This window comes from Mus musculus, chromosome 7 (genome assembly GCF_000001635.26).
Source record: "Mus musculus strain C57BL/6J chromosome 7, GRCm38.p6 C57BL/6J".
NCBI lineage: Eukaryota > Metazoa > Chordata > Mammalia > Rodentia > Muridae > Mus > Mus musculus.
In genome coordinates this window covers 120,250,419-120,277,631 of record NC_000073.6, presented here as the reverse complement: position 1 = coordinate 120,277,631, position 27,213 = coordinate 120,250,419, and the positions used below count along the sequence as shown (strand labels likewise).

General features: G+C 39.4%; 1 protein-coding gene across 7 annotated transcripts in view; it reads right to left on the bottom strand.

Moving 5' to 3' along the window:
- Nucleotides 1–27,213, bottom strand: part of Abca14 (ATP-binding cassette, sub-family A (ABC1), member 14) — a 121,428-nt gene that overhangs the window by 47,723 nt on the left and 46,492 nt on the right. For 6 of the 7 annotated variants that reach the window (XR_003946550.1, XM_017312271.2, XM_017312273.2 and 3 more), the window contains 4 exons: nucleotides 26,322–26,472; nucleotides 25,349–25,447; nucleotides 24,173–24,335; nucleotides 22,074–22,371 (listed from right to left, as the gene is read on the bottom strand). Coding sequence is in view for 6 of the 7 variants with exons in the window: in XM_017312271.2 (XP_017167760.1) it covers nucleotides 22,074–22,371; nucleotides 24,173–24,335; nucleotides 25,349–25,447; nucleotides 26,322–26,472 (711 nt within the window). In the remaining variant the exon portion in view is untranslated. The remainder of the gene's footprint in view (nucleotides 1–22,073; nucleotides 22,372–24,172; nucleotides 24,336–25,348; nucleotides 25,448–26,321; nucleotides 26,473–27,213) is intronic. The other variant, XM_017312274.2, reaches the window with a different exon arrangement.

Below are 27,213 nucleotides of genomic sequence, written 5' to 3'. Positions count from 1 at the left end.
GAAAAAAATTGTAGTTAAGTTCAACAATCTCTACTATTCTTCTTGTCCTATCTTTGTAGAAAGATAAAGCAGAGCAGATTAGAATGGTAAGAATTGTAACAAATAAATGGTTAAACAGAAAGCTATAAACTTGTAAAACTTAAAGAAATTCTATGAATCCAAGAAGACACAAGTTAAAAATTACAAATCTGCCCAAATAGACCCAAAGTAAAAAAGAAAGTTCCTACAAATAAGCTTTATATTAATATCAGACTTGTAAAACTATTGCCTGAGGCTCCCCCCAAAACTAATAATAAGTTTTAGATTCTTAATTTATAGAAAACAAAGGAGGTGTGGTGGTGCACGCCTTTAATCCCAGAACTTGGAGGCAGAGGCAGGCAGATTTCTGAGTTCAAGGCCAGCTTGGTCTTCAGAGTGATTTCCAGGACAGCAGGGCTACAGAGAAACCCTGTCTCAGAAAAAAAAAAGAAAGAAAGAAAGAAAGAAAGAAAGAAAGAAAGAAAGAAAGAAAGGAAGGAAGGAAGGAAGGAAGGAAGGAAGGAAGGAAGGAAGGAAGGAAGAAAGAAAAATAAAACAAAGGGGAGAAGGAAAAGGAGGAAGAGGTGAAGGAGGAGAAGGAGAAGGAGGGAGAATCATTAGCCAGAATTATCTGAACTAAAGAGAAAGACAAAAATACTAAACTTAGAAATGAAAAGGAGACATTTCAACAGATACAAATAAATTCAGAAAATCAAATGGACTTAGCTTAAAAGTTCACATTCTACTCACAATTTTGAAAACATAAAGGACTTTTCAGATACATAAAACCTGCTAAAATTAAATCAAGATGAAATAAATACTTTAAACATATTTATAACCAACAATGAGATTGAAGTAGTAGTTAAAACTCTATGTAAAAAAAAAAATCAAACCCATATCAATTTACTGCAGAACTCTATCACACCTCCAGAGAGCTGCTACCAACACTACTCAAACTATTCCATTAAATAGAAAAGGAAATAATACTTGCAAACTGTCTTTATGAATCCACTGTTACCTTGACAAGAAAACCAAATAAAGACACAAGGAAAAATAAAATTATAGGTCAAGCTCTCTGAGAAACATAGTTGCAAAGATTCTCAACAAAATACTGTCAATCTGGATTCAAGACTGAATCTGTAAGATCATTCATCATAATCAAGTTATCTTGGTCTATACATACATAATCAAATTCATCACAGACATGATTACAGAAATCATGATTGTATCAATAGATGCAGAAAAGGAATTTTACAAAATCCAACATAATTTCATGAGTCATGGAAGTGGGTGAAGGAAGCATACTGAAAATAATGAGGGGTATATGTAACAACATGTAGCCAATATATGTAACAACATGTAGCCAATACATGTAACAATATGTAGCCAATATATGTAAGGACATGTAGCCAAATAGAGGGCTAGACAGAGAAAACCTCAAAGAATTACCATTAAGGTCAAGAGCAAAAAATGCTGCCTACTTTCTCCATTTCTAGTCAGTACAGAGCTTTAAGTTTTATCTAGAAGATAAGAGAAACAAAAGAAATAAAAATTGGAAAAAAATCAAAGTATCCCTATTTGAGTATGGAATGATTTTATATATTTGAGGTTGTAAAAAGTCTACCAAATATTTATGAGCTAATAAATGCTTCAAAGTGGTAAAATAGAAAATAAATATCATTAGTCTTGCTATATGTCAATGACAAACAAACAACAACAACAAATCCCTGAAAAGATATCATAGAGTCTCATTTACAATAGTCATGTAAACAAATACATAGGAATAAACCTAACCAAGACAATGAAGGGTCTCAACAATTCCAACTCTAAGAAAGTGAAATAAAGAAGACATTAAAAAATGGGAATCCGAAGATCTCCCATCTTCACGGATCAGAAGAATTAATATTGTGACATGGACAATCTACCAAAAGCAATCTACAGTCTCAATGTAATCACAATACAAAGTCCAGGGTCAATCTTCACAGATATGGAAAAAAATAGTCTTAAACTTTCTATGGAAACACGAAAGACCAAGGATCGCCAAAGCAATCCTAAACAAAAAGAATATTGTGTTAAGTATCACCACACCTGATTTCAAATTATACTACAGAACCATAGTAGTAAAAACAGCATAGTACTGAAAAAAGTAAGATACATAAATCAATTGAATGGAATAGAAGCCCCAGATAATAGTTCTCACTCTATGCTCATATGGGTTTTGACAAAGAAGCTAAAAGTATATACTAACGAAAAAGCAGCACCTTTGGCAAATGGCATGGGAATCCTGGGTGTCAACATACAGGAAAAGGAGATGATATGCTTAGCTTTCATCTTGCACAAAATTTAATTCTAAATGAACCAAGGACCTCATAAGATCCAATTCTCCAAAACTGCTAGAGAATAAAGTAACAGGTGCCTTGAACATACAGACAGAGGTAAAGGCTTTTTACACTGGACTCCAGGAACACAGGAGATAAGACTATTGATCCAAAAGTAGGATTGCATGAAACTAAAGGGCTCAAGGAAACTAAAACAAGATCACTCAGAGTGGAAGAAAAACTGTGTCAACTGTATATTTGACAGAGGATCAGTGTCTTGGACATACACAGATTTTCCTAGCTAAATCCAGCAGGGCTCTCTCTCTCTCTCTCTCTCTCTCTCTCTCTCTCTCTCTCTCTCTCTCCCTTTTTCCCTCCCCCTCTCCCCTCTCCCTTCCTCCCCCTCTCCCCCTCTCCCTTACCTCCCCCCTCCCCTTCCATCCTCTCCCCCCTCTCCCTTCCCCCCCAAGTAGACATGAACATGAAAAAGAGATTTGCATGAAAAAACATAGCAGAGTGTGGCAGTACAGAGATTTGGAAGGATGGGTAAGATATTAGAGTCATCAGTCTGCATTGCTATTACATGTGTGAACTTGCCAAAGAACAAACCTAAATAAAAATTGAATTTAAAATTTAAAATGATGATTAAAAATAGCAAACTGTGATCAATCTTCTTATGCTCAAGTCTCAATGCAAAACACAAGCAACGTTAAAAGATGGTTATGTATCTCCTCCATGAATACCAATGCCAAGGTAATGGACCCAAATGATGTAGAGAGAGCTAGATTAATTAACTGACCACCAACAAGTTAAAAACAATGAATCTAGATATGTTCCAAGAAATATGAGATAACATGGAGAAATCGCTAATTAAATAAGGATGCCAACAGAAATATGAAATAGAATTAGAAACACTGAAGAAAAAAATGAAATGAAATTCTGGAAATAAAACGTCTAATAAATAAAACACAAAGCTAACAAAACACAGTAACAACAGAATAGGGCACAGTAAGGATAGACTGTGAGGAAGTCAGGGGGAGGGTAAAAGAACAGATACATTCAGTTAAAGACATTGGTAAAATTTTAATGTAGGAACAAAATATGTGTGATCACTGGGAGACCATGAAAAGACCAAATCTACAAATTGTAGTCACAGAAAAAAAAAAAGAATTTCATGCCTAAGGAATAGAAAACATTTTCAATACACTATAGCAGAAAATTTGCTAAATCAAGAGAAGTAGAAATCCCTTCAAATACATTAGTCATATATGGACCGCCAAATAGACAAGACTGAAAAAGAAACCCCATGGGTGATAGTTAAAACACTAAATATACATGAAGCTTATTGAAAGTTGCAAGACAAAGTCATTTGAGAGTACCTAGTCCCAGATTACTCTATCTTGTGTCACGAGAGAGAGAGAGAGAGGGAGAGAGAGAGAGAGAGAGCAAACAGACATACTGCCAACATTAGATAGGGAAAACATCAAAGTATTTTTGCTAATATCAAGGACAAGACCAGGGTGTTAATGTTCTTCATTCTTGTTAAATGTAAGTCCTAAAAGTCTTAGAACAATAAGACAGATAAAAGGAAAACAGGTAAAAAAAAATGAATAAATCAATGTGTCCTTATATGCAGGTCATATGATTTTATGAAAGATAATAATGACTTTGACAGAAAATTGTAGTGGAGGCTCCCTAATTGCCTTTTGACTGGGAATAAAGGAGGCAGAAGCCAATCACTGGATGAAGGATAAGGCAGGATTTCTAGGCTGGAGCAGGCTGTGGAGCAGATAGGAAGCTGCAGACAAGTAGGGGTCACTGATAGTTTGTAGCCTCTGCAGGGGGCTGTGGAGGCTAAGGAGGATGGGGCAGGATATACTTTGCCCAGCCTTTGAGTTATCTGGTCAGTTTTATTTATTTATTTATTTTATTAGATATTTTCTTTATATACATTTTAAATGCTATCCCGAAAGTTCCCTATACCCTCTCTCTGCCCTGCTCCCCTACCCACCCTCTCCCACTTCTTGGCCCTGGTGTTTCCCCTGTACTGGGCATATAAAGTTTGCAATACCAAGGGGCATCTCTTCCCAGTGATGGCCCACTAGGCCATCTTCTGCTACATATGCAGCTAGAGATATGAACTCTGAGGGTACTGGTTAGTTCATATTGTTGTTCCACTTATAGGGATGCAGACCCCTTCAGCTCCTTGGGTGCTTTCCCTAGCTTCTCCATTGGGGGCCCTGTGTTCCATCTTATAGATGACTGTGAGCATCCACTTCTGTATTTGCCAGGCACTGGCATAGCCTCATAAGAGACAGCTATCACAGGGTCCCTTCAGCAAAATCTTTCTGGCATATGCAATAGTGTCTGGGTTCGGTGGCTGATTATGGGATGGATCCCCGGGTGGGGTAGTCTCTGGATGGTTCAGCCTTTTGTCTTAGCTCCAAACTTTGTCTCTGTAACTCCCTCCATGGGTATTTTGTTTCCTATTCTAAGGAGGAATGAAGTATCCACCCATTGGTCTTCCCTCTTCTTGATTTTTTTTGTGTTTTGCAAATTGTATCTTGGGTGTTCTATGTTTCTGGGCTAATATTCATTTATCAGTGAGTGCATATCTAATGACTTCTTTTGTGATTGGGTTACCTCACTAAGATGATATCCTCCAGATACATCCATTTGTCCAAGAATTTCATAAATCCATTGTTTTTAATAGCTGAGTAGTACTCGATTGTGTAAATGTACCACATTTTCTGTATCCATTCTTCTGTTGAGGGACATATGGGTTCTTTCCAGCTTCTGGCTATTATAAATAAGGTTGCTATGAACATAGTGGAGCATGTGTTCTTATAACCAGTTGGAACTTCTTTTGGTTAAAATATAAAAGTCTCTAGTATTTTACTACCTCAGGGCTAAAGGGAGCTGGGTGAGACTGCCATTGCTGGCACCAGGCAAGGAGAAATGAGCGGCACTCTCATTAGGCAGAGGCTGTTCTTGGAGCATAGCCAGGATCTCAAGCCTTAGCTAATCATGGGGGCTGAATCGACAGCAGGTGAGCGGCTGCGAGTCCCAGAGCCTAGCCGGAGCAAACGTGCATTTTTTAAATTACACACGACAGAAAACTCTTAGAACTGATCATTATTTAGCAAAGTGGGAAAATACAAAATTAGCATTGAACAAAAAGAAGCAAAATCGTAACCTTCCTAAATGCCAATGATAAACACACCCAGAAGAGAACTGGGAAACAATCCCCTCACAACTGCCTACAGAATAGTGTGTCATTAATTTGACCAAGGAAATGAAAGACCTATACAAGGAGAACTAAAATACTCAACAAAAAACATTATTGGATAGAAACATGCCAGCCTTGCTATTTCCTTGCTGCTGTGAAAAAGAGCCTGAGAAAAGTAACTTAAGGGGGAATGGGTTTATTCTGGCTCAGGGTTCGAGGGCAGTCCACCTTAAGGGCAGGACAAAGTAGCCGCAGTCAGTGACATCACAACAAGCAAGAGAGTGAGGAGTGCTGCTACTAGACCACCCACCTCCTTTTACTGGTGTTAGAGAAGCGTCTAAATCCTTATTTTCACCCTGCATAAAAATTAACCCTAAACTTAACATAAGACTTAAAATGCTAAAACATGAAAAAGCAGGAGAAAAATACTTCAAGGTATGGGTATAGGTAATGACTTCCTGGCTAGGATTGCAGTTGCTCAGAATATAGAGCCAATCAATGCTTGACAGGCGGGATCTTATAGAACTAATAGACTTCTGAGCTGCAAAGGGGGTGTTGACTGAGTGGAGACAACAGATGGGAGAATATCTCTACAGAACGGGAGAACAGCTCTGCCAACTATTCATCTGGCAAAGAAATAATAACTAGATTACACAAAGAATAAAAGCAAAAGCCAAACCCCAAGCAAACAAACAAATCAGCATTAACACACTCCTTCATTGGCTCTAACAAAGTGTGTGCATGCAGGTCTGTGCTGTTGTGGGTTTCTGCATAGAAGATCATGTCTGAGCGGAGTCGGTTTTACTTCTCTATCCTCCAACTGGGTGTGTCTTTCTATTTCTTGCCTAAATTTCTTGGTAGTATATGCAGCTTTATATGAATAGAAGTAGGAAGACCTGCCATCTCTGTCTTATTCCTAATGTGAGGAGGGGCTTCCAGTCTTTCTTAGTATGGAAGATGTTTAACTCCAAGAATGAAGTGTAATTCTGTTAAATGTGCCTGAGTTGTTTGCTGGTGTTTTGTTAGGAATTTTTGTGCCAGTACTCATCAGGGACATAAATCCATAGTTTTATTTTCTTATAACATTTTTGTCTAGCTTGAGTATTGAAGAAATCCTAGCTTCATAGGATTTGTTTGGAATTATCCCCTCATTTTCAAATATTTTGAGAATGGTTGGTACTCGGCGATATTTTTTTAAAGATTTATTTATTTATTATGTATACCATGTTCTGCTTGCTTGGCCATAAGAGGGCATCAGATCTCATTATAAATGGTTATGAGCAACCATGTAGTTTCTGGGAATTGAACTCAGGACTTCTGGAAGAGTAGCCAGTGCTCTTATTCTCTGAGCCATCTCTCCAGCCCTTGAATTGCTTTTTATTTGTTTTTCTTTTTTATTAGATATTTTCTTTATTTACATTTCAAATGTTATCCCCTTTCCTAGTTTCCCCTCAAAAACTCCCCTATCCCCTTCTCCCCCCCCCCCCGCTCCCCAGCCCATCCACCCCCATTCTTGATCCTGGCATTCCCCTATACTGGGGCATAGAACCTTCACAGGACCTAGGGCCTCTCCTCCCATTGATGACCAACTAGGCCATTAAATTGCTTTTTAATGTGCAGGTATTTGTTGCAGGCTTAATCTTCTTATCAGTCACAGATCTACTAAGCCTTTATTTTTTTTATGGTGAATTACTGCAATCATGCTTATTTCATTTAGGATATCTTACTTTGCTATACAGGTTAGTATAGACCTTCTTTGTAATTTTTATTTCTATGAAATGAGGACTAATGACCTTTCCTTAACTTGGGTCTTGGTTTATGGCCTTTTCCTGTCCTGTTTCTCTTTGCTCGGGCTCTATTTCTCTTTCTTCCCTTTAATAGCAGTGGCTCATTGTATTTATCTGGTTACTTAAAATGTAAGGTTAGGGGGAAATGTTTTTAAACGTAAGGCTACGTTTATCAATTGCTTTTCTCTCTCAGTTAAATTTTTTCTTTTAGCATTTTTCACCATATCTGATAAATTTTGATGTATTATTTTATTTTTATTTGGATCTTTTATTTCCTTTACAATTTTTTGTCCCAACAATCCCTTAAGAGTATGTTATTTATACTATATACATGAATTTCATGATATTTTTTGCTGTTACTGATTTTCAGTTTTATTCTATCAAGATCTTAAAGGATATTTATGTGGTTTCAATTTTTAGATTGTATTAAGACTTATTTTGACATTTTAGTTGTATGGAACTTGCCTAGCTATTCATGGTCTTAGGATATGCTGCAGTAGTTAGAAGGGCATGACATACTTTCAAGACACTGAAAACTGAGGGAAATTTCTCTGTCTCAGTGTGTCAACATCACTGACTTTGGAATTCCGGCCTCCTGGTTACCATCAGAGCCTGGAACTGATCCTGTGCCATAGGACTCCATACCCAAATAGCACCAGGAGAGAGCTAGCCTCCCAGGAGTGCAGACAAGCCTGTGAGTACAAGACCATCACTCCATACCTAAATTCCTCCCAGAGAGAACTGGTCTCCCAGGACTCCGGACACACAGGCTTGCAGGAGGGTCAAGTCACAGTCAGAGACACCAAGACCTGCTAACACCAGAGATAACCAAATTGCAGAAGGTAGGGAAAAGAGCATAAGCAACAAAGACCAAAGCTACTTGGCATGACCAGAACCCAGTTCTCCTACTGCAGCGAACCCTGATTGACCAACACACCAGAAAAGCAAGACTCTGATTATAAATCACATCTCATGATGATGATAGAGGACTTTAAGAAGGACATAAATAACTCCCTTAAAGAAATACAAGAGAACTCAGGTAAATGGGTAGAAGACCTTAAAGAGGAAACACAAAAATCCCTTAAAGAATTACAGGAAAACATAACCAAACAGGTGAAGAAACTGAACAAAACCATCCAGGATCTAAAAAAGGAAAAGAAACTATAAAGAAATCACAAAGGGAGACAACTATGGAAACATAAAACCTAAGAAACAGATCAGGAGTCATAGATGTAAGCATCACCAACAGAATATAAGAGACAGAAGAGAGAATCTGAGGTACAGAAGATAACAAAGAAAACATTGACACAACAGTCAAAGAAAATGCAAAAATACAAAAAGCTCCTAACCAAAAACATCCAGGAAATCCAGGACACAATGAGAAGACCAAACCTAAGGATGATAGATATAGAAGAGAGTGAAGATTCCCAACTTAACAGGCCAGTAAATAAAACAAAATTATAGAAGAAAACTCCCCTAATCTAAAGAAAGAGATGCCCATGAACATACAAGAAGCCTACAGAACTTCAAATAGTTTGGACCAAAAAAAAGAAATTCCTCCTGTCACATAACAGTCAAAACACCAAGTGCACAAAACAAAGAAAGAATATTAAAAATAGTAAGGTAAAAATGTCAAGTCACACATAAAAGCATAGCTATTAGAATTACACCAGACTTCTCACCAGAGATTATAAAAGTGAGAAGATCCTGGGCAGATATTATACAGATCCTAAGAGAACACAAATACCAGTCCAGACTACTGTACCCAGCAAAACTCTCAATTACCATAGATGGAGAAACCAAGATATTATATGACAAAAACAAATTTATATAATACCTTTCCACAAATCCATCCCTACAAAGGATAATACATGGAAAACACCAACACAAGGAGGGAAACTATACCCTAGAAAAACAAGAAAGTAATCTTTCAACCAACCCAAAAGAAGATAGTCACACAAACATAAAAATAACATTAAAAATAACAGGAAGCAACAATCACTATTCCTTAATATCTCTTAACATCAATGGACTCAATTCTCCAATAAAAAGACATAGACTAACAGACTGGATATGTAAACAGGACCCAGCATTTTGCTGCATACAGGAAACGCACCTCAGTGTCAAAGATAAACACTATCTTAGAGTAAAGGCCTGGAAAACAATTTTCCAAGCAAATGGTCCCAAGAAACAAGCTGGAGTATCCATTCTAATATTGGATTAAATCAACTTTCAACCTAAAGTTATCAAAAATGATAAGGAAAGACAATTCATATTCATCAAGGGAAAAATCTACCAAGAAGAACTTTAAATTCTGAACATCTATGCTCCAAATGCAAGGGTACCCACACTTTTTTTAATTTTTTTTTTTTGGTTTGTTTGTTTGTAGACAGGATTTCTCTGTATAGCCCTAGCTGTCCTGGAACTCACTTTGTATACCAGGCTGGCCTCGAACTCAGAAATCCGCCTGCCTCTGCCTCCCGAGTGCTCAGATTAAAGGAGTGCGCCACCACACCCGGCTGGTACCCACATTCATAAGAGAAACTTTACTAAAGCTCAAAGCACACATACTGCTTTGCACATATTGCACTGCACACAATAATAGTGGGAGTCTTCAACACACCACTCTCATCAATGGAAACAGAAATTAAACAGAGAAACAGTGAAACTAACCAAAGTTATGGACCAAATGGATTTGATGTATCTATAGAATATTTTACCCTGATTAAAAAAAAAAAAAAAAAAAAAAAAAAACCTTCTTCTCAGCACCTCATGGTACCTTCTCCAAAATTGACCATATAATTAGTCACAAAACAGACCTTTACAGATATAAGAAGATTGAAATTATTCCATGCCTCCTATCAGATCACTATGGATTAAGGCTGGTCTTCAATAGCAACAAAATGACAGAAAGCACACATACACATGGAAGCTGAACAGCACTCTACTCAATGATAACTAGGTCAAGGAAGAAATACAGAAAGAAATGAAAGACTTTAGAATTTAATGAAAATGAAGGCACAACATACCCAAACTTATGGGATACAATGAAAGCAGTCCTAAGAGGAAAACTCATAGCTCTGAGTACCTCCAAAAAGAAACAGGAGAGGGCATACACTAGCAGCTTAACAGCACATCTGGAAGCGCTAGAACAAAAAGAAGCAAATACATCCAAAAGGAGTAGACAGTAGGAAACAATCAAATCCAGGGCTGAAATCAACTAAGTAGAAACAAAAAGAACTACACAAAGAATCAACCAAACCAGAAGCTGGTTCTTTGAGAAAATTAACAAGATAGATAATCCCTTAGCCAGACTAACCAGAGGGCATAGAGACAGTATCCAAATTAACAAAATTAGAAATGAAAAGGGAGATATAGCAACAGAAACTGAGGAAATTTAAAAAATCATCAGATCCTACTACAAAAACCTATACTCAGCACAACTGGAAAATCTGGATGAAATGGGCAATTTTCTAAACAGATACCAAATACCAAAATTAAATCAGGATCAGATAAACAATCTAAACAGTCCCATAACCCTGAAAGAAATAGAAGCAGTCATTAAAATTCTCCCAACCCAAAAAGCTCAGGACCAGATGAGTTTAGTGCAGAATACTGTCAGGACTTCAAAGAAGACCTAACACCAATACTCTTCAAACTCTTCCACAAAATAGATACCCAATTTGTTCTATGAAGCCACAATTATGCTTATACCAAAACCTCACAAAGACTCAACAAAGAAAGAGAACTTCAGACCAATTTTCCTTATGAATATTGATGCAAAAATACTCAATAAAATTCTTGAAAACCAAATCCAAGGATGCATCAAAATGATCATTCACCATGATCAAGTATGCTTCATCCCAGGGATGCAGGGATGGTTCAATATAGGGAAATTCATTAATGTAATCTGCTACATAAACAAAAAGAGGAAAAGCACATGATCATTTTATTAGTTGCTGAAAAAGCATATGACAATGTTCGACATCCCTGCATGTTAAAAGTCCTGGAAAGATCAGGAATTCAAGGCCCATACCTAAACATAGTAAATGCAATATACAGCAAACCAGTAGCCAACATCAAACTAAATGGAGAGAAACTTGAGGCGATCCCACTAAAATCAGAGACTAGACAAGGCTGACCCCTCTCTCCCTATCTATTCAATATAGTACATGAAGTTCTAGCTAGAGAAATTAGACAACAAAAGAGGTCAAAAGGATACAAATTGGAAAGGAAAAAGTCAAAATATCACTATTAGCAGATGATATGATAGTATACTTAAGTGATCCTAAAAAATCCACCAGAGAATTCCTACAGCTGATAAACAACTTCAGCAAAGTGGTTGGACATAAAATTAACTCAAACAAATCAGTAGCCTTCCTCTATTCAAAGGATAAACAGGCTGAGAAAGAAATTAGGGAAACGACACCCTTCACAATAGCCACAAATAATATAAAGTATCTTAGTGTGATTCATACCAAACTAGTGAAAGATCTGTATGACAAGAACTTCAAGTCTCAGAAGAAAGAAATCAAAGAAGACCTCAGAAGATGGAAAGATCTCCTATGCTCATGGAATGGCAGGATTAATATAGTAAAAATGGCCATCTTGCTGAAAGCAATCTACAGATTCAATGCAATCCCCATCAAAATTCCAACTCAATTGTTCATAGATTTAGAAAGAGCAATTCTCAAATTCATTTGGAATAACAAAACACTCAGGATAGAGAAAATTATTCTCAACAATAAAAGAACTTCTGGAGGAATCACTATCCCTGACCTCAAGCTGTACTACAGAGCAATTGTGTTAAAAAGTGCATGGTATTGGTACAATGACAGGCAGATAGATCAATGGAATAGAACTGAAGACTCAGAAATGAACCCACAAAGCTATGGTCACTTGATCTTTGACAAAAGAGCTAAAACCATCTAGTGGGGAAAAAAACAGCATTTTCAACAAATAGTGTTGGTTCAAACTGGTGGTCAACATGTAGAGCAATGCAAATTGATCCATTCTTATCTCCCTGTAAAAAGCTCAAGTCGAAGTGGATCAAAGATCTCCACATAAAACCAGATACACTGAATCTAATAGAAGAAAAAGTGGGAAAAAGTGGGGAACACATGGGCACAGGGGAAAAGTTCCTGAACAGGACACCAATGGCTTATGCTCTAAGATCAAGAACTGAAAAATGGGATGTTATAAAATTAGAAAGCTTCTGTAAGGCAAAGGACACTGTTAATAGGATAAAATGGCAACCAATAGATTCCCAATAGATTGGGAAAGATCTTTACCAACCCTACATCTGAATGAGGGCTAATATCCAATATATACAAAGAAACCAAGAAGTTAAGACTCCAGAGAACCCGAATGAGGGCTAATATCCAATATATACAAAGAAACCAAGAAGTTAAGACTCCAGAGAACCAAATAAACCTATTTAAAAATGGGGAACATAGCTAAACAGAGAATTCTTAACTGAGGAAACCAGAAGGGCTGTGAAGCACCTAAAGAAATGTTCCTCGAAAAAAAAACCAAAATAAATAAATAAATAAATAAATAAATAAGGAAAGAAGGAAGGAAGGAAGGAAGGAAGGAAGGAAGGAAGGGAGGGAGGGAGGGAGGGAGGGAGGGAGGGAGGGAGGGAGGGAGGGAGGGAGGGAGGGAGGAAGAAAGGAAGGAAAGAAAGAAATGCTCAACATCCTTAGTCATCAGGGAAATTCAAATCAAAACAATCCTGAGATCCACCTCACACCAGTCAGAATGGCTAAGATCAAAAACTCAGGTGACATCAGATGCTGGCGAGGATGTGGAGAAAGAGGAACACTCCTCCATTGCTAATGTGATTGCAAGCTGGTACAACCCCTCTGGAAATCAGTCTGATTATTCCTCAGAAAATTGGACATAGTACTGCCTGAGGACCCAGCTATACCATTCCTATACCCAGAAGATGCTCCAACATATAACAAGGACACATGCTCCACTATGTTCATATTAGCCATATTTATAATATCCAGAAGCTATAAACAATCCAGATATCCCTCAACAGAGGAATGGATACAGAAAAATGTGATACATTAACACAATGGAATACTACTCAGCTATTTAAAAAAAAAATGACTTCATGAAATTCGCAGGCAAATGGATGGAACTTGAACATATCCAGAGTGAGGTAATTCAGTCACAAAAGAACACACACGGTATGTACTCACTGATAAGTGGATATTAGCCCAAAAGTTCAGAATACCCAAGACTCAATTCACAGATCATATGAAGCCTAAGAAGAAAGAAGACCAAAGTGTGGATGTTTCAGTGCTTCTTAGAAGAGTAAACAAAATACTCACTGGAGGAAATATAGAGACAAAATGTGGAGCAGAGACTGAAGGAAAGGCCATCCAGAGACTGCCCCACCTGGGGATCCATCCCATATGCAGCCACCAAACCCGGAAGCTATTGAAGTGTACTTGCTGATGGAAGGCTGATGTTATTGTCTCCTGAGAAGCCTGCCAGAGCCTGACAAATACAGAGGTGGATGCTCAGATGCTCACAGCCAACTATTGAATTGCGTGAGGGAGTCCCTGCTGGTAGAGTTGGAGAAAGGACTGAAGGAGCTGAGGAGATTTGCAGCCCCATGGAGAGAGCAACAATGTCAACCAACAGGCCAGACCCCCTGGAGCTCTCAGGATCTGGATCACCAACCAAAGAATACACATGGAGTGACCCATGGTGCTGGCCACATACATGGCAAAGGATGGACTTGTTGGACATCAGTGGGAGGAGAGGCCCTCAGGCCTGAGGATGTTTGATGCCCCAGTATAGGGGAATGCCAGGGCAGGAGGATGGAAGTGGGTGGGTGGGGGGAACACCTTCATTGAGGCAGGGGGAGGAGGGATGAGATAGGGGATTTCCGAAGGGGAGACCTGAAAAGGGGAAAACATTTGAAATGTAAATAAAGAAAATATCCAATCCTTCCCCAAAAGACTTATTTTGAACCATATAATATATGATATATATCTTGAATAATGCTCCTTGTGTACTTGAACAAAAATATAACTTATATTGTACTTGGCTGGGCAATTTCATGTAGGTGTGGTAGGCTCATGTGATCTACAGTGTTGGTTAAATACACCACGTAGTGTTGAAATGTCATCCACTGATAGGTTTATTGTTGAAAACAAAGTTTTAAAATCTCCCACTATTACTGTGGAGTCATTTATTTTCTCCCTCATTCTGTCTATGTTTAGTTTACATATTCAGGAACTTGGATCTCTTGATGAAACACAGTTGCTCTCTTGCTTTTGTGGACTGCATCTATGTAGGGAAATATTCTCTAGCATTAGAAGATCATATGAGGAGAGTATTCTGCACAGGCCCCAGACATCCGGCCACTTTCCCCAGCAAGAGAAAAGGGGTCCGCCCGGCCTGGGAGCACTTTGCCTGAGCATCAGCAGCAGACATCTTGGTTCCAGGACTCCTCTGAGAGCATTCTGCACAGGTGAGAGTGTAGAATACAGAAGCTAACAGCTAGTGGGACAGGCCAAAGAAACTCAGCTTTGAGACAGGTCCTGTTTTGGGCCTTCGTCTTCGGCCAGGAGGGAGGTCCTAAGGCCAGATATCTGTGCACCTTTCCTGTAAGAGGAGAGCTTGCCTGCAGAGAGTGCTCTGCACTGAAACTCAGAGGAGAGAGCTAGTCTCCCAGGTCTGCTGATAGAGGCTAATGGAATCACCTGAGGAACAAGCTCTAACCAAAAACAACTATAACAACTAGCTCCAGAGATTACCAGATAGCGAAAGGCAAATGTAAGAATCCTACTAACAGAAATCAAGACCACTCACCATCATCAGAACGCAGCATTCCCACCCCACCTAGTCCTGGGCACCCCAACACAACTGAAAAGCTAGACCCGGATTTAAAAGCATATCTCATGATGATGGTAGAGGACATCAAGAAGGACTTTAATAACTCACTTAAAGAAATACAGGAGGGAGGCAGCGCCATCTTCGGCTCCAGACAACCAGCCACCTTCCTGGTGAGAGCACAGGGGTCCGCCCGGCCCGAGAGGTTTCTGCCTCAGGCCCCGTCGGGAGCCTCCTTGGCTCCGGGACTCCGCGGAGGGCAGGCTGCACGGGTGACGATGTGGAATACAGAGGCCAGCCGTTTCTGGGACAGGCGAGAGCCACAGAGCTTCTGAGGCGGCACCATCTTCGCCATCTTTGGCTCCAGACAACCGGCCACCTTCCTGGCCAAAGCAACACAGCTTCTGGGAAAGATCCTGTTTTGGGCCTTCATCTTCAGCCAGGAGGAGGTCCAAACACCAGATAACTGTGCACCTTCCCTGAAAGAGGAGAGCTTGCCTGCAGAGACTGCTCTGACCACTGAAACTCAGAGGAGAGAGCTAGTCTCCCACGTCTGCTGATAGAGGGTAACAAAATCAACAGAGGAACAATCTCTAAACAAAGACAACTATAACAACTAACTCCAGAGATTGCCAGATGGCGAAAGGTAAACATAAGAATCCTACTAACAGAAACCAGGACCACTCACCATCATCAGAACTCAGAACGCCCACTTCGCCCAGTCCAGCCCTAACACACCTGAAAAGGTAGACCTGGATTTAAAAGCATATCTCATGATGATGGTAGAGGACATAAAGAAGGAATTTAATAACTCACTTAAAGAAATACAGGAGAACACTGCTAAAGAGTTACAAGTCCTTAAAGAAAAACAGGAAAACACAACCAAACAGGTAGAAGTCCTTATAGAAAAAAAGGAAAACACATCCAAACAGGTGATGGAAATGAACAAAACCATATTAGACCTAAAAAGGGAAGTTGACACAATAAAGAAAACCCAAAGTGGGGCAACGCTGGAGATAGAAACCCTAGGAAAGAAATCTGGAACCATAGATGCCAGCATCAGCAACAGAATACAAGAGATGGAAGAGAGAATCTCAGGTGCAGAAGATTCCATAGAGAACATCCGCACAACAATCAAAGAAAATGGAAAATGCAAAAAGATCCTAACTCAAAACATCCAGGAAATACAGGACACAATGAGAAGACCAAACCTACGCATAATAGGAGTGGATGAAAATGAAGATTTTCAAATCAAAGGACCAGCAAACATCTTCAACAAAATTATTGAAGAAAACTTCCCAAATCTAATAAAGAGATGCCCATGAACATACAAGAAGCCTACAGAACTCCAAATAGACTGGACCAGAAAAGAAATTCCTCCTGACACATAATAATCAGAACATCAAATGCACTAAATAAAGATAGAATACTAAAAGCAATAAGGGAAAAAGGTCAAGTAACATATAAAGGCAAGCCTATCAGAATTACACCAGATTTTTCACCAGAGACTATGAAAGCCAGAAGAGTCTGGACAGATGTTATACAGACACTAAGAGAACACAAATTCCAGCCCAGGCTACTATACCCAGCCAAACTCTCAATTACCATAGATGGAGAAACCAAAGTATTCCACGACAAAACTAAATTTACCCATTATCTCTCCACGAATCCAGCCCTTCAAAGGATAATAACAGAAAAAAAAAAAAAAAAAACAATACAAGGACGGGAACTACGCCCTAAAAAAACCAAGAAGATAATCCCTCAACAAAACTAAAAGAAGACAGCCACAAGAACAGAATGCCAACTTTAAAACAAAAATAACAGGAAGCAACAATTACTTTTCCTTAATATCTCTTAATATCAATGGTCTCAACTCCACAATAAAAAGACATAGACTAACAACCTGGCTACACAAACAAGACCCAACATTTTGCTGCTTACAGGAAACTCATCTCAGAGAAAAAGATAGACACTACCTCAGAATGAAAGGCTGGAAAACAATTTTCCAAGCAAATGGTATGAAGAAACAAGCTGGAGTAGCCATCCTAATATCTGATAGGATTGACTACCAACCCAAAGTCATCAAAAAAGACAAGGAGGGGCACTTCATACTCATCAAAGGTAAAATCCTCCAAGAGGAACTCTCAATTCTGAATATCTATGCTCCAAATGCAAGGGCAGCCACATTCATTAAAAACACTTTAGTAAAGCTCAAAGCACACATTGCACCTCACACAATAATAGTGGGAGACTTCAACACACCACTTTCATCAATGGACAGATTGTGGAAACAGAAACTAAACAGTGACACAGTGAAACTAACAGAAGTTATGAAACAAATGGACTTAACAGATATCTACAGAACATTTTATCCTAAAACAAAAGGATATACCTTCTTCTCAGCACCTCACGGGACCTTCTCCAAAATTGACCATATAATTGGTCACAAAACAGGCTTCAACAGATACAAAAATATTGAAATTGACCCATGCATCCTATCAGACCACAATGGACTAAGGCTTATCTTCAATAACAACATAAATAATAGAAAGCCAACATTCACGTGGAATCTGAACAACACTCTTCTCAATGATACCTTGGTAAAGGAAGGAATAAAGAAAGAAATTAAAGACTTCTTAGAGATTAATGAAAATGAAGTCACAACATACCCAAACCTATGGGACACAATGAAAGCATTTCTAAGAGGAAAACTCATAGCTCTGAGTGCCTCCAAAAAGAAACTGTAGAGAGCACACACTAGCAGCTTGACAACACATCTTAAAGCTCTAGAAAAAAAGGAAGAAAATTCACCCAAGAAGAGTAGAAGGCAGGAAATAATCAAACTCAGGGGTGAAATCAACCAAGTGGAAACAAGAAGAACTATTCAAAGAATTAACCAAACGCAGAATTGGTTCTTTGAGAAAATCAACAAGATAAATAAACCCTTAGCTAGACTCACTAGAGGGCACAGGGACAACATCCTAATTAACAAATCAGAAATGAAAAGGGAGACATAACAACAGATCCTGAAGAAATCCAAAACACCATCAGATCCTTCTACAAAAGGCTATACTCAATAAAACTGGAAAACCTGGACGAAATGAACAAATTTCTAGACAGATACCAGGTACCAAAATTAAATCAGGATCAAGATAATGATCTAAACAGTCCCATATCCCCTAAAGAAATAGAAGCAGTCATTAATAGTCTCCCAGCCAAAAAAAGCCCAGGACCAGATGGGTTTAGTGCAGAGTTCTATCAGGCCTTCAAAGAAGATCTAATTCCAGTTCTGCACAAACTATTCCACAAAATAGAAGTTGAAGGAACTCTACCCAACTCATTCTATGAAGCCACAATTACTCTGATACCTAAACCACAGAAAGATCCAACAAAGATAGAGAACTTCAGACCAATTTCCCTTATGAATATAGATGCAAAAATCCTCAATAAAATTCTCGCTAACCAAATCCAAGAACACAGTAAAGCAATCATCCATCCTGACCAAGTAGGTTTTATTCCAGGATGCAGGGATGGTTTAATATATGGAAATCCATCAACATAATCTACTATATAAACAAACTCAAAGACAAAAATCACATGATCATCTCGTTAGATGCGGAAAAAGCATTCCACAAGATCCAACATTCATGATAAAAGTCTTGGAAAGATCAGGAATTCAAGGCCCATACCTAAACATGATAAAAGCAATCTACAGCAAACCAGTAGCCAATATCAAAGTAAATGGTGAGAAGCTGGAAGCAATCCCACTAAAATAAGGGAATAGACAAGGCTGTCCACTCTCTCCATACCTATTCAACATTGTACTTGAAGTCCTAGCCAGAGCAATTAGACAACAAAAGGAGATCAAGGGGATACAAATTGGAAAAGATGAAGTCAAAATATCACTTTTTGCAGATGATATGATAGTATATATAAGTGACCCTAAAAATTCCACCAGAGAACTCCTAAGCCTGATAAACAGCTTCAGTGAAGTAGCTGGGTATAAAATTAACTCAAACAAGTCAATGACCTTTCTCTATACAAAGAATAAACAGGCTGAGAAAGAAATTAGGGAAACAACACCCTTCTCAATAGTCACAAATAATATAAAATATCTTGGCGTGACTCTAACTAAGGAAATGAAAGATCTGTATGATAAAAACTTGAAGAAAGAAATTAAAGAAGATCTCAGAAGTTGGAAAGATCTCCAATGCTCATGGATTGGCAGGATCAACATTGTAAACATGGCTATCTTGCCAAAAGCAATCTACAGATTCAATGCAATCCCCATCAAAATTCCAACTCAATTCTTCAACGAATTAAAAAGAGCAATCTGCAAATTCATCTGGAATAACAAAAAACCTAGGATAGCAAAAACTCTTCTCAAGGATAAAAGAACCTCTGGTCGAATCACCATGCCTGACCTAAAGCTTTACTACAGAGCAATTGTGATAAAAACTGCATGGTACTGGTATAGTGACAGACAAGTAGACCAGTGAAATAGAATTGAAGACCCAGAGATGAACCCACACACCTATGGTCACTTGATCTTCGACAAGGGAGCTAAAACCATCCAGTGGAAGAAAGACAGCATTTTCAACAAATGGTGCTGGCAAAACTGGTTGTTATCATCTAGAAGAATGCGAGTGGATCCATTCCTATCTCCTTGTACTAAGGTCAAATCTAAGTGGATCAAGGAACTTCACATAAAACCAGAGACAGTGAAACTTATAGAGGAGAAAGTGGGGAAAAGCCTCGAAGATATGGGTACAGGGGAAAATTTTCTGAATAGAACAGCAATGGCTTGTGCTGTATGATTGAGAACTGACAAATGGGACCTCATGAAACTGCAAAGCTTCTGCAAGGCAAAAGACACCGTCAATAAGACAAAAAGACCACCAACAGATTGGGTAAGTATCTTTACCTATCCTAAATCAGATAGGGGACTAATATCCAATATATATAAAGAACTCAAGAAGGTGGACTCCAGAAAATCAAATAACCCCATTAAAAAATGGGCCTCAGAACTGAACAAAGAATTCTCACCTGAGGAATACCTAATGGCAGAGAAGCACCTGAAAAAATGTTCAACATCCTTAATCATCAGGGAAATGCAAATCAAAACAACCCTGAGATTCCACCTCACACCAGTCAGAATGGCTAAGATCAAAAATTCAGGTGACAGCAGATGCTGGCGAGGATGTGGAGAAAGAGGAACACTCCTCCATTGTTGGTGGGATTGCAAGCTTGTACAACCACTCTGGAAATCAGTCTGGCGGTTTCTTAGAAAATTGGACATAATACTACTGGAGGATCCTGCAATACCTCTCCTGGGCATATATCCAGAAGATGTCCCAACCGGTAAGAAGGACACATGCTCCACTATGTTCATAGCAGCCTTATTTATAATAGCCAGAAGCTGGAAAGAACCCAGATGCCCCTCAACAGAGGAATGGATACAGAAAATGTGGTACATTTACACAATGGAGTACTACTCAGCTATTTAAAAAAAATGAATTTATGAAATTCCTAGCCAAATGGATGGACCTGGAGGGCATCATCCTGAGTGAGGTAACACAATCACAAAAGAACTCACACAATATGTACTCACTGATAAGTGGATATTAGCCCAAAACTTAGGATACCCAAGATATAAGATACAATTTGCTAAACGCATGAAAATCAAGAAGAAGGAAGACCAAAGTGTGGACACTGTGCCCCTTCTTAGAATTGGGAATAAAACACCCATGGAAGGAGTTACAGAGACAAAGTTTGGAGCTGTGACGAAAGGATGGACCATCTAGAGACTGCCATATCCAGGGATCCACCCCATAATCAGCTTCCAAACGCTGACACCATTGCATACACTAGCAAGATTTTGCTGAAAGGACCCAGATATAGCTGTCTCTTGTGAGAATAGGCCGGGGCCTAGCAAACACAGAAGTGGATGCTCACAGTCAGCTATTGGATGGATCACAGAGCTCCCAATGGAGGAGCTAGAGAAAGTACCCAAGGAGTTAAAGGGATCTGCAACCCTATAGGTGGAACAACATTATGAACTAACCAGTACCCCGGAGCTCTTGACTCTAGCTGCATATGTATCAAAAGATGGCCTAGTAGGCCATCTCTGGAAAGAGAGGCCCATTGGACACACAAACTTTATATGCCCCAGTACAGGGGAATGCCAGGGCCAAAAAAAAAAAAAAAAATGGGAATGGTTGGGTAGGGAAGTGGGGAGAGGGTATGGGGGTCTTTTGGGATAGCATTGGAAATGTAATTGAGGAAAATACGTAATTAAAAAAAAAAAGAAAAAAAGGTCACATGACTTGAAGTCTTCCTTAGATATCCCCTTTTCTAGTTTCCTGATATTCACCTGCTTCTAAATGTCTTTATTTCCCTAAACATCTCATCATTTCTCCTCACTATGATGATCCTCCTCCCTTCAGAGTACTCCCATCGACAATAATAATAATAATAATAATAATAATAATAATAATGGTCTTGAAGGATGGTTCTTTTCTCGAACTGGCTGGCTTTGTAAAAATTGATTGCAAAATAAAAGAAAGTGGGGAAGAAAGGGAGAGGAGAAGAAAGGGAGAGGAGAAGAAAGGGAGGGGAGAGGGGAGGGAAGGGGAGGGGAGGGGAGGAGGAGAGGAGGGGAGGGGGAGGGGAGGAGGAGGGGAGGGGAGAGGGGAGAGGAGGGGAGGGAAGGGGAGGGGAGGGGAGGGGAGGAGGAGGGGAGGAGGAGGGGAGGAGAAGGGGAGAGAGGAACAAAGAGCTGAACTTTCCAGCTAAGACCTTCCTTTCAAATTTGTATAATCGGGTCTTCATCTGTAGGTACTATTTCTCTATTTGGAAGAGACTTACCTTGTACTTCATGAATTTTTTGCTTTTTAGCCTTCAACATGGTCTCAAGATTTTTGGTGAGAATTTGGGTCAAATTGGGGTCCCCAGAAACTGAGAAAGGAACAATGGTCTCGCCATACTGTTCCAAGTCCATCACCCTGGCAGGCTCTTTAGGAACTGAGAAACTTATTCCTTTTATCAGAAGATACATGAGACCCAGAAGTGCCAGCAACTGCAACAGCAGCAGTTTCCAGTAGCGCCAAGAGAACATTACCCTTTTGATGAACATGGCTCTGAACTGCTGGATGTAAAGAGACCACTGCAAGAGGAGAGAAAGATAATGTTACAGCGGTCACACGCCTTGATGGAAGTTGCCAGCACAAATGTCTTCAGCTGTGATGACAGAAGTGCAGAAGGAAGAGCCCAGCTGGCAGACCAGCGACATTGTGTTCTACGAGGGCATTAAAGCTTGGCACCTAACTTCAGTATTATCAAAGTCCCCAAAGGGGAATTTTCATTGACATGTTCATTATGCCTCTTTGCTGAACACCACATCCATTCTCTTACATTAAATGTCATCCTTCAACATTACCATCCACATCAAATTTCCTCGGCCAGCTCTCAGTGATCTACAGGGTTACTGGATGTCAGGGAACAGAAGAATCTAGTTTAAAACTGCAATGTGCCCAGTATATTTTCACTTGACCTATTTGGAAGTGTACATGAATACATAATTTTGTCTATTTTTTCAAACTTTGGGGCGGGGTCAGTTTCTAGTTGACTGTGTGCTTGTTTTTCAGTTAAATAACGGAACCCTTCTCTGTAAACACATACATCTTTAGAGAAGGTTTCTGAGAGTCAAAGGGGAGCATATTAAGCATATTGAAAATTTAAAATATATGTATTTTATTCTCCCAACACTTTTACATCCCATTATTCAAAGTAGGAAAATATCCCTAACCAACCAGTATTCCTTAATAGAAGAAATAAGAACTTTAACTAGAAATAAGGTAAATTTGGAGGGAAAGCCATTCCCTCCCATCATGCTCATGACAGGAGGAAGACAGCTCTGCTTTTTAGGAGCTTGCTTCTTACATATATTTCTAGAATGACAAATTAAGGAGTGTTTAAACCCAGTGATCAACTTTTCCAGACTGACCCACCAGCTCTGACCTCGCCCTCTAAAATGGAAGGAAAGCAGGAGAACAACGGAAATGCTCCACAGTTTGTCTTATGTTTACACTCAAGGAAGAAACTGGGAGGACAGAGTATGGAGAGGAGGTGGCAAGGTGGGGCACCTCCCACCTGACACAGGGTGCACTTGAATATGTTCAGCCCCCTGAAACAGCCTCACCAAACAGTCTAAGGTCAGCCTGACCTAAGACAACCATCCAATAAATGACAGCGGGAAATCACAACTTCAACTCAAAATTCTAGACGCTCATATACAATACTTTCTTGCATCCTAAGATTCTCTGCTGCACAAAAGTGCAAAAGTTTGTACGGAAGATAAATCAGGAGGACAACACCACAAATGTTAGACCATGAGGTAGCAGCCCCAGGATGATGAAGGGATTCTGGGACTCAGCCACATCCGGATTGAAATGTCCTTTGTGCATGTGAGTAGTGACTGTAATCATTTGAGCCAGCAGCACTCTTCTTCAGCCCAGAATGAACTGACAGTTCTGAAAACCCCTTGATGAAGACCAAGTGTGAAAGTGAAGTCTGGGCTGGCAAGATGACTTTGTGGATCGGCATGCACGTGGCAAAACCGGATGACCTGAACTGGATCTGCAGAACACCCATGGTGGGTAGGAAGAGAGAATTTACTCTTCAAGGTTGTTCTCTGATCTCCATATGTAGATATACATATGTATGTACATGTGCCACATAATAGGAAAGTAAATGGAATCAAGTAATTAAAATAGACCTTTTTTTTTTTACCTTCACTATTTCACAACCAAGTTAGAAAATTAAGGGAATTTCCTTACAAATGTTTCCCTGTGTGAATGGGCTTGCTCTGAGAACCTTGAAACTCTTCTGAATTAAGTTCAAAAACTTAAGTATCTTCTTTTACTCTCTCCAAATATGGTAGCATTATATTCTTGGGAAATGCTCACCCCGGCATTGAATGAAGAATCCAAGTGTCTTCTTGAGTAACCTGGTCGCTCAAAATTTCTGGGCACATTCATGTTCTGGTTGTCTTCATTTGAGCTTTGGCTCACTATGGAAGCTGATGGAGCAATCTCAGTGTTCAATTTCAAATCTTCCAGATTACTGACCCTACACACACACACACACACACACAGAGAGAGAGAGAGAGAGAGAGAGAGAGAGAGAGAGAGAGAGTTGATTGTATATATATAATCATATATATATATATACATATGTATGTTAAAAAATAACTTATAAGATTCAATATTAGCTCCCTAACTCCTGCTCTCCAAATTTTCCATGCATACAGACATTTTGATGGGTTTCATGTGGAATCCTATTACTAATGATGGGAAACACACTTTGCGTGTGGGTGTGAGGAAACTGAATCTCGGTGATCGAGACATTGCCCAGTATGCCTGAGGCCTGGGGGTTCGATTCCCAGCACCTCAAAATTTCTGGTGCTGTAGATTGAACGCAAGGTTTTGTGTATGTAAGAAAAAGCACATGGACACCAGCCCTGAGCCCCAGCCTCAAGGCCAAGATAAACTAAACATGAATAAAGTTCCCAAGACAATGCATCTCTTATTTTTAGGATAAAATGGTTATTAAATATCTTACATCTTACAAAATTAGAGTGGTAATTGCAATTTTATTTTTATAGTACTTCTAATTCTATAGAAGTCTAACATGTTTTTCTAAATTTTCTACACTAGATAAATATACAGATTACTTTACAAAGCAGATGAATACATGGTTGATTTGTCCTCCATGGTTCATGATTCTATTGAGAAGTGTGCACGTGAGAATATAAAGTAGAAATGTGATCACAGAAAAGAAACCACAGCATAAGAAGATGTAATGGGCTTCTGGGGCAATGTGGTGTTTTAGAAGCTGCCTCCATATGACATGATGGGTAAGAAGAGTAGTGAGAACAAAAACTAGTCCAAAGACTGGATGCTGGAAATCAGAGCACACATGAGGTCGCCTGACATGGTTGAGGGTCTCAGGCTTTCATTTCGAACGCTCAAGGTTGGTGCCTCTCATGTATCCTGAGATGAATGAGAATTGCTTTCAAAGTGAAGTGTAGCTCTGGGGAGTTGGAAGGGTTTCTCTGACCTTATTTGTGTATTGTTACTCACTTGAAGAAAACCTCATCCATGGTAGTCATGGAGACACCAAAGCCAGAGATTCCTAGCTCTTCTTGTTTTTCTTCTAGGTCTGTGAAAAGCTCTGCAAACCTGAAAGGTAATGGAGATAGTATCTGCACAAACATACATGTGTTTATCTGCACAAACATACATGTGTTTATCTGTTCTTGGCTAATTTCCCTGAGCAGTGCAATTCATGTGTCATGGAAATTCTTGTGACGTTGGTGGTTTTCAAGGTCCTTGACAAATCACAAGTGTGGGACAACAGAAGGAAAATACACCAGCAAGTTGCTACAGCAAACTGCTTCCTGGTTTTCTAATAAAATCATGGTTAACTTTCTGCATATATTGACTTTCTGCTTTGCCTGATAGTTTAGATTTAATTTACTTACTACATACTGTAGCTCCTCTAAAGAAACACAAGCAAACAGAAAAATACTATAATAAATACAGGATAAACAAATAAGAAGTATAAGACGCCCAAGCAGAAAAATAAAAAAAAAAATCACATAAGTTAGAGGCTTGGAAACTGTTCATCGCCAACATAGAAGACTCTTGAGCTTGAGCAATCTTGAGCACATGTCGGTGGTGCAGTATAAACTCCCAGTTAGTAGGAGCACTAAACTTGATGGATCCCTAGCACAGAATGGGTCTATAAAACTGATGTATTATACACTTCTAATTTTTTCTGCAAAATTAGTATATGTGGTGATGTATTTATTAATTACTTAATTTGATCACTCTGTAACAAGCACCTATTAAGGCATCACAATTTTTACACACACACACACACACACACACACACGCACACACACACACGCACACACGCGCATGCACGTTCTGACTAGAGTGTCTCAATAGATAAGTGGCAAGGATCTGTTTGCCAAACTTGAAGAAACCTGGAAAGGTCACAGTGGTTTCTGGTGGCCCAACACCATTGTGTAGCGCGTGTCTAGACCCTTGCCTGTGTGTGTGCTCCTTGGGCAAGATAAAGGACAGCTCAGCTGCAACATTGGTCTCCATCTTGGCAGTCGGTATGTAATTCTTAATCAGCTGGAAGATTTTTTCATCATTGCTGTCAGGAGTCTTCACGATGACTAGGTGATACCCCACACCTGAAAAGATCCATCGAGAAGGTCAATATTCTCAGCTAAAGCATGCTTAATCTCTACTGTTCAGCTCTATTAGCTGCGTGTGACAAGGCACGTTGGCATTCTGTAATAAAAAGACACACATGCATGCTGTGTTGTCAAACAGTTGCACACGTCACTAAGAACTTAACATCCAGAACTGTTCATGCTTAGCTTATTCTGAGTGATCCCCTGTTTCCAGGCTCTGATACTCCTGGTGAAGCACAGGTTGAAATCAAAGAACTAAGTTAACTCACATGGCCCGAACCCGCGTATCCAGAGAGTGGAGAGAGGAAGAGAGGCTGGTAATAAGAGAAGCAGTGATATCCTGAGTCCACTTGACCAGGATGGCAAGGCAGCTCAGGACAGACTGTCATCATGCCCCAGGCTACCCCTTCTGTGTAACCTGATAGCTAGAGATAAGATGTTAGACAGATTTTGAGGATATTTAATCTGCCATGTTCTCAGATAGTCATTCACTGAATAAATCAAGGTTTACTAGATTTAAATCCCAGCAATGATCAATGACTTCTGCAAATGGCAGGTAGTGGGCTCTGATATTCTGGTTACACACAGAGTGTGTAGTGTGTATGATGTGCTATAAGTCACTTGCTTACAAGTCTAAGGAAGTGTATTCATGTGTGTTGTGTGTGTGTGTGTGTGTGTGTGTGTGTGTTGTATGAGATTGAACCCATGGCCATGAACACGTGAAGCAAATTATCTTCC